We start from the raw sequence: 7,960 nt of genomic DNA on the forward strand, positions 1-7,960 counted from the left end.
CGACTTGTAACTTGTTGCCAGACACTGCTGCATAGGGACTGAATAAAATACTAGTCCTCTGCTGAAGGAGTTGGTAGATTAGTTGGAAGGCAGAAGTGACAGACATAGTTAGAAATGGAACAAATGCAGTGGGAGAGGTGTGGACAAGGTGCTTTCAAGGATAGATGATACAGTGTGGTAATCTGGTGATGTTACACAAGGTGTGACATTGGTGCTATGTCTCCAGATGGGTAAGAGTTCAGCAGGCAGACAGAATGGGAAGGGTATTTCCAGCAAGGGAAATAGTGAGGGTGACAACAGGTATTGCTATGCAATCTGGAAAAGCACTGGATTGTCATGTTTACTGAAAACTCCTTGTAATAGTTTTACCTTTAATAATCTTTCACGGCTTATTTGAACAAATACTCTTGTCTTTTAGGGGGCTACTGAATGGTCTAACTGTTATCATATCGCTGGTGATAATAATCCTTTGGCAGTGAACAGAGCATCAAATAATATCTCATCTCTATTGACGAAGAACCAAATTAAAGAAGGGTAAAAGTTTAACTTAAAAGACTGTATTGCATCTTTTAGATAATCACTTTTCATATTGATTTTGAGATGTGCCCCCAGTTCCTTGAGACATCATCATAACCAAAATGAACAGTATAAGACTCCATTTAAACTGTTTTTTGGTTTCTTGTTTCCCTGTAGCCCCAACTGGCCTGGAACTTGCTATGTAGACCAAGCTAGCTTCGAACTTACTGTGATCACTTGCTTCTGCTTCCCAAGTACTGGGATTAACAGCATGCACCACCATGCCTAGACTGCTATTTAAGTTTTAAAAGCTTACTGAAAATAGACTACAATTTAACTACTTTGTTACAATTCTGTTTACCTTTTTTGTTCTTATATACCTCTTCCCCAGCTATTAGATTATAGATTAATTTTATTATTTTTGAAGATTAAATTTTTTTTTTATTTTTATATGTGTGAATGTTTTGCCTGCATGTATGTAAGTTCACCTGTGTTGTGTGAAGTGCACAGAAGAGGGTGCTGGATCCCCTTGCAACTGGAGTTACAGATGGTTGTTAGCTGTCATGTGGATGTTAGGAACTGAAGCTGGCTCTTCTGCAAGAGCAGCCAATGCTCATAACCATTGAGACACCTCTCCAGCCCCTTTATTTTTTAAATTATGTGTGTATGTGTATGTGAGTGCAATGCCTATAGAGGCCAGAGGTATCAGATCCCACAGGAACTAGAGTTAAAGGAGGTTGTAACCTACCTAATGTTGTTGCTGGGAACTGAACTTGAGTCTTCTGGAAGATCAAGTGCTCTTAACCATTGAACCATCTCTCCAGCCCTTATTTCTTTAGACAAGGTCTTCCACTATAGCTCAGGGTGACCTGGAACTCACTTTATAGTCCAGCTAGCCTCAAACTCTCAGTGTCCTTCCTGCCTGTCTCCCAAGTACTGGGATTAATAGAATGAGCTACCAAACCCAACTATTTGTTTACATTTGCAGTAATGGGGTAGATTTGTTTTAATTCCACAGATTAAAAAATTATCTTTTAAACATTTTTACATAGTCTTATTTTAGACAGGGTCTATGTAGCCCTGGCTGGCCTGGAACTTGCTTATATAGACCAGGCTAGACTCAAACACATAATAATACTCCTGCCTCTTCCTCCTGAGTATAGAGAGGAATACTACATAGTATTCCGTTAAATACAACTACTACAGTTTATTTAGCTTTTTTTCTACTATTTGGCACCGCAAATAATCTGAGTTGAAAGTTTGAGAGCCATCCCCATTTTAATATACAATAGATTCTGACTAGTGGCCCTCCAGCCTGTTTAAATCCTCTACTTACTTTGCCCCAGAAGACTGTTAAGTTAGTGGTCTTTTTGTTTATATGTGTGTGTGGGGGGGGGGCTTCTCAGTGCCACAAGTGTGTGGCGGTCATTTGGGAGTTGGCTTTCTGTTTCTACCATGTCAATCTCAGGGATGGAACACAGGTTAGGTTTTTAGGCTTGGCTGAGCTATCTGCCTGGCCCCCTTGTTTCCTTTTTTTAAAATTTATGTGTATTTGTGTTTGAGTGTAAGCACGTGTATATGGGTTTCTTTGCTGGCCAAAGGGGCATCATATCCCCTAGAATTGGAGTTAACAGGTGGTTGTGAGCCACCTGAAGTGGGTAATGGTACATGAACTCCAGTTCTGTAAAAGCAGCAAGTGCTGTTAACCAGTGAGCTATCTCCAGTTCCTTGTCCTTTTTGGATTAGGCTCGTTAGTGTGTTGTTTTTTTATAAACTATCCTTTGGTGTCATGCTCAATGCTTCTTGGGTTTTTTAAGTCCCCATTTCACACTGAAGTTTTTATTTTTTCTAAATCTTTTTTAAACATTAATATAATTATTGCTGTATGTGTGTAAGTGACCCATCTCTTGTAGTGCCCGTAGAAGACAGAAGATGGTGTTGGATTCCCTAGAACTGGAGTTTCAGACGGTTGTTAGCTGCTATATGGGTGCTGGAAATCAAACCAGGTCTTCTTCAAGAACAGCCAGTGCTGAGCCACCTCTCCAGCCCCAATTTTTTCTAAATTTTAAAAGGCTGCTGTTTTCTTCTTAGTATTTTGCAATGCAGAGGACTAAACCTAGGTCCTTGTTTGTACTTGCTAGGCAAGTATTATATCACTGAGCCACAGCTACAGCTCTCATGCTGAGTTTTAGTCTAAGTATTACAGTTGACCATATCCTGTAGATTTTTTTTTTTTTTTTGGTCTTTTTTGAGATAGGGTCTCCCTGTAGCTCCAGCTGCCTGCAACTCACTCTGTAGACCAGGCTGGCCTCAAACTCACAGAGGATCCGCCTACCTCTGCCTCCTGAGTGCTGGGATTAAAGGCATGTACCACCATGCCCAGCTGATTTTATAAAATAATTTTCTGTTACTGTCTAGGTTGTTGATGATATGCTATTTCATAGTCATTTATAACAGTAGTTTTGTCTTTTTTCATGCTGGGGAATCAGTCCCAGGGCCTTGGATATTCTAGGCCAACACTCTACCACTGAGCTATATCCCCAGCTTGTGAAAGTACTTTAAAGTTTATGTATGTATGAGTTACTCTGGGATCCTGTTAATATGCATGCTGATCAGATGGGTCTGGAATGGGACCTGCAATCTCCTGGGTGATCCTACTGCTCCTGGTCTATGACCAACCAAGTAATACAATTTTAATTTAATTTTTAATCATTTGATATATAAAGTAGTTAGGTTTTGACTTTTTTTGAAATACCATTTCTTTTCTTGCTTCTAAATGTCTCATCTTTATTCCCATTTTTAAAACCTTTTTTTGATTTAACCTATGCTATTTTTATCCACTTTATGTAAAAAAACATAAAACATTTAGTAGATTTTTGGCTTAAAATTACTTATGCACCTGTGGTTATCAGTAATTATATTTTTCCATTATGTAAGGATTGCCTTTATTGCAGTTCCTCTAGTCTTAAATTGTTTTAGAAAACAGTCTTAGGAAGAACAGGCTGGTCTTGAACTTGCTATGAACAAAGATTGGCTTTGAACTCCTGATCTTCTGCCTCCACCTTTCAAATGCTGGGATTCCAGTTTCTTCAATAACCTTTCCATTACCAGTTACATAACTTAGTGTTTCAATACCATAAACTTGTCTTAGAATTCTTTACTATTATTATTTTTCTAGCTGGCCTGGAACTTGCTATGTAGACCAGGCAGGCCTTGAACTCACAGAGATCCACCTACCTCTACCTCATGAGTGCTGGGATTAAAGGCGTGTACCCTGCTAGAATTCTTTTATTTTTAAGGACATTTTATTATATGTGTTCATATGTGCCCATCTGCACCCAATGCATGTCGTTGCCATGTAGCACTTGGGAAAATCAGAGGACAACTTGGTGGGAGCTGGTCCTTCCCTTTCTATTGTGGGTTCCAGGAATCAAACTCAGGCTTTTGGTAGTTGCCTTTACCAGCAGGGCCATCTCTCTGGCCCTCTTAACAATCCTTAGTTGTTAACTCATTTCCTCTGATGTTTGCTTCCCCCCCTCCCGTTTTTTTGTTGTTTTGTTTTTGTTTTTTGATTTTTAAGTTGTATAATATTGGGACCTGGAGAGATGTTTCAGCTCTAACTCCAATTACAGGGGATCCAACACCCTCTTCTGGCCTCTGCAGGCACCAGGCACACATATGGTGCACCTGCTTTCATTCAGGCAAGCACTCAAATATTTTTAAAAATTACATGTAAAGCCATTATTTGCCCTCTGAAAGTCTGTCTTTTTAAAAAAAAAAAAAAATTGTCTCATTGTGTAGACCTGGATAGCCTGAGATGCTGGGATTAAAGAGATGTGTACCATGTGCATGGCCCAATCTTAATTTTTAAAAAGTACTTGAAATTTTTCTATTTCAGTTATGATCATATGTTTTCTTCCAACATCACTTTAAGATTTTAATTAAGGGGCTGGAGAGATGGCTCAATGCTTAAGAGCACTGGCTGCTCTTGCAAAGGACCTGGGTTCAGTTCCCAGCAGCCACATAGCAGCTAATAATCATCTGTAACTCCAGTTCCAGGAGATCTGATGCCCTCTTCTTGCCTCCGTGGGCATTGCACACTGGTGCATTTACATACATGTAGGCAATAAATTTTTTTTTTTTTTAAAGAAAAAAATTTTAATTAAAATGTTAAAATGTTGATTTTTTTTTTCAAACCATTTTTGCTATAGTAGTCTCTTTGTTGTTTTGTTTGAGATCCACCTGCTTCTGCCTCCTAGGTGCTGGGACTAAAGGCTTGCACCACCATACCTAGCCAGAATATATTTTTTTATCACATATATTTTGTGTTACTTCTATAGGCATGGGTATAGAGGTTAGAATACAACCCATGGAATTTAGTTCCCTCCTTCCATGTGTGTGGGTCTTGGTGATTGAATTCAGATCATCAGGCTTAGTGGCAAGTATCTTTATATGCTGAGCCATTTCACTGGCCTAGCAGAATATATTTAAATTTCTTTGCTTTGTTGCCACAGAAAAACATCCTGGGGTTTGCCTATTGATGCTGTTCAGTGGGATATCTGCAATCTCCCATTGAGAACTGGCTCTGTGGATATTATCGTAACAGATATGCCATTTGGGAAAAGGTAGGACTTTTAAAATATGTTCTATGATGGATTCACCTACTTTTGTTTCTTTCCTTGGGGAATTCAGGAATATATTAACTACATTTTGATCCTGACCATCATATGGAATCATTTTTAAATTACTTATAATTAACTTCCTCCATTGTACAATTACATGATCATATTTCACATACAAGGCTGAGGAACAATTATTTCTCAAGACAGAGTTGTACTCACTGTTTTTGGCTTATATAGTTTGACTGCTTATTTTTAGATTAAGAGTTGTCAAACTTTTTTTCCAGTACAAAACTCTGAACATTTTTTTAACATAGCTTATTTTATTGATGTGTAATGGGAAAGCTCTAGTTTCTAAGACAACTATTTCTCTTGCCTCAAATTTTGTTCTCATTTAATGTAGTTTTAAATATTTACCTTTTGCAAGTAGTTGACTCATGAGCCGCCTTTTATAGGATGGGCTCCAAGAAGAGAAACTGGAATCTTTATCCAGCTTGCCTACAGGAGATGAGCCGTGTCTGCAGACCAGAGACAGGCAGAGCTGTACTACTTACCCAGGACAAAAAGTGCTTTACCAAGGTACTGTATAGTAGCTCAAGTCTCAGCCTGTGGCAATTTGAGGGCTTTTTAAAGTAGGCATGGACCCTAGCACCTATGCCAGGGTTGGGGGTGGGGAGCTGGGGAAGAGTCCCAGAGCTGCTTGCTGGTCAGCCAGTGGGAAAATTGTTTTCTTTAAAGGTGGACATGATGAGATTGATGTTTTCTCTTCCCTTACCAATTCTTAACTGGCAGTTAAGATCCCAGATTGGTTTAGAAGCAGATTATCAGCCTAATAACTTTTATGCATTTTGTGTGTATACAGGCATTATCTGGACTGGGTCACATGTGGCGAAAGGTTCATACAGTCTGGGTGAACATAGGTGGTCTCCATGCTGCAGTTTATCTTCTGAAACGTACATCCCAAGCCTTTGTTCATCCTTCAGAACAAGATGGAGGAAGACATCCTAGATAATGCAAAGAATGAAGATGTTTAAAAGTATGTGTAGTTCCTGGGCCAGGTGTGGTGGCGCATGCCTTTAACCCCAGCACTCGGGAGGCGGAGGCGGAGGCAGAGGCAGGCAGATCTCTGTGAGTTCAAGGCCAGCCTGGTCTACATAGTGAGTTCCAGGACAGCTGGGGCTACAGAGAGACCCTGTCTCAAAAAGACCAAAAAAACTATGTGTAGTTCCTAACACTGGAAATGTGTTAGTATGAAAAACTTGCTTAGGAAGAAAAATAGTGCAGTCTATAATACTTAAACTATACTTCAAAGCTCTTCACTTTGATTAGCAAAAAATACGACTAATATGATATAGTCCAATGGAAAGCCAATTAAAGTGCTTGGGATCTAGGTTTTAGAACACTTAATAACCTTGTTTTTACACTGTGGTAAATGGAAAGTCACCTTGGCCTAAAGGGAAGGCAGAAAATGTAATTGCAGTTATCTTAGGCCACATTTTATTACCTATCAAGCCTTGCTGTTCTGTAGCTTATGTTCTTTACCTCAGCCTCAAAAAACTGAAACATCATTATATTGTGTCGTTTGCCCCTTAACACACTGAAACCTCAAGATCTATAGAAAAGTTTACTATCTGCCTTAGGTAAAATATGTCAGATTAATACACAGAATTAGAACAGGTCTAAGGTTTATTAAGGGGTGTGTGTGGATACTTTTGTGACTGTCAGAAGAGTTGTGAAGTCTGGGATTAACATGCCAAATTAAAGGAATTTTCTTTCAGCATACAAAGCCTTATGTTACTTTTTCCAAAGCCAAAAAAAGTAAACCTGTCAATGTCTTTTTGTGGGAAGTGGTTCAAGGATGAATAAAAAGCCTCAATGTATCTTTAAGTGAAAGCTTTCTTTGGGAGCCATGTGTTTTTATTTTCTGCAAAATCCTTGTTCATTTTCCAGTTGCCACATATTCTACCTGACATAGTTCTATGGAATATGAAATAACCTTAATATTAATTCAGTCTTTTTAACATGGTGTTTCCCTAAAGCAAACACTAGCTGAGGTTTCATGTGAAATTATTTTGGGAGAACCTGGCTTCATTCAGCTTAACTTTTCAGTGTGATGTCTCCATTTAGAATAAAAGGACACCGTACTTCCTTTCTTTGGAAGAAAAGTTCACATCGGCCGCATAGTCAACCCTCCTAATCTGTTTTCTCTGGGAACTGTTACTCCTTGAGAATTAACTGGAAATAACATCTATAAAGGTTTTACTTCCTAGATGGGCATTTTTACCATTGCTAAAGGGATTACTTTTGGATTAAGCAGAACTTTCCACCTGCAACAAAAGAAACCCTTTAAATCTCTAAGAACTGGGCACAGAACCAGGAAAGTACACTACCATCATATATCTGTCTTCACCACCATTTGCCAGAGCAAGCATTTAATATTTACTGAACAGATGAATTAATAATTTTTGTATTAGCTAAAATTTCTAAGTTAATGCATCCATTTTGTGCTTAATTCATAATTCTATTAAGTTCTATTTTTAAAAGTGTATACATGTAGTGAGCACTACATCATCTTTCTATTATGTTTTATTAAATCTGGTTACTAGAAAAGAATTAGAATAGGATCTTCTTTTCTCCAGACAGGTTCTCAACGATAGCCCTAGCTGGTGGCCTGGAACTCACCAGGCTGGCCTCAAATACAGTGATTCCCCCTGCCTTTGCTTCCCTAGTGCTGGGATTAAAGGTATGCTGCCCAGCTAAAGAGCAGATGCCTGCAGAGGCTAAAAAAGGGCTTCAGACCCCCTGGAACTGGGCTTGCAGGTAGT

General features: G+C 38.9%; 1 protein-coding gene across 1 annotated transcript in view; it reads left to right on the forward strand.

Annotated features, from left to right (window-relative positions):
- Positions 1 to 6,937, forward strand: part of Thumpd3 (THUMP domain containing 3) — a 27,681-nt gene extending 20,744 nt beyond the window's left edge. The window contains exons 8-11 of the mRNA XM_029557079.1: positions 419 to 534; positions 5,031 to 5,141; positions 5,591 to 5,714; positions 5,998 to 6,937. Of these exons, the coding sequence (XP_029412939.1) occupies positions 419 to 534; positions 5,031 to 5,141; positions 5,591 to 5,714; positions 5,998 to 6,147 (501 nt within the window). The 3' untranslated portion in view covers positions 6,148 to 6,937. The remainder of the gene's footprint in view (positions 1 to 418; positions 535 to 5,030; positions 5,142 to 5,590; positions 5,715 to 5,997) is intronic.
- Positions 6,938 to 7,960: the final 1,023 nt, after the last annotated feature.

This window comes from Nannospalax galili, unplaced genomic scaffold (genome assembly GCF_000622305.1).
Source record: "Nannospalax galili isolate Female #2095 unplaced genomic scaffold, S.galili_v1.0 scaffold406, whole genome shotgun sequence".
Lineage (NCBI taxonomy): Eukaryota > Metazoa > Chordata > Mammalia > Rodentia > Spalacidae > Nannospalax > Nannospalax galili.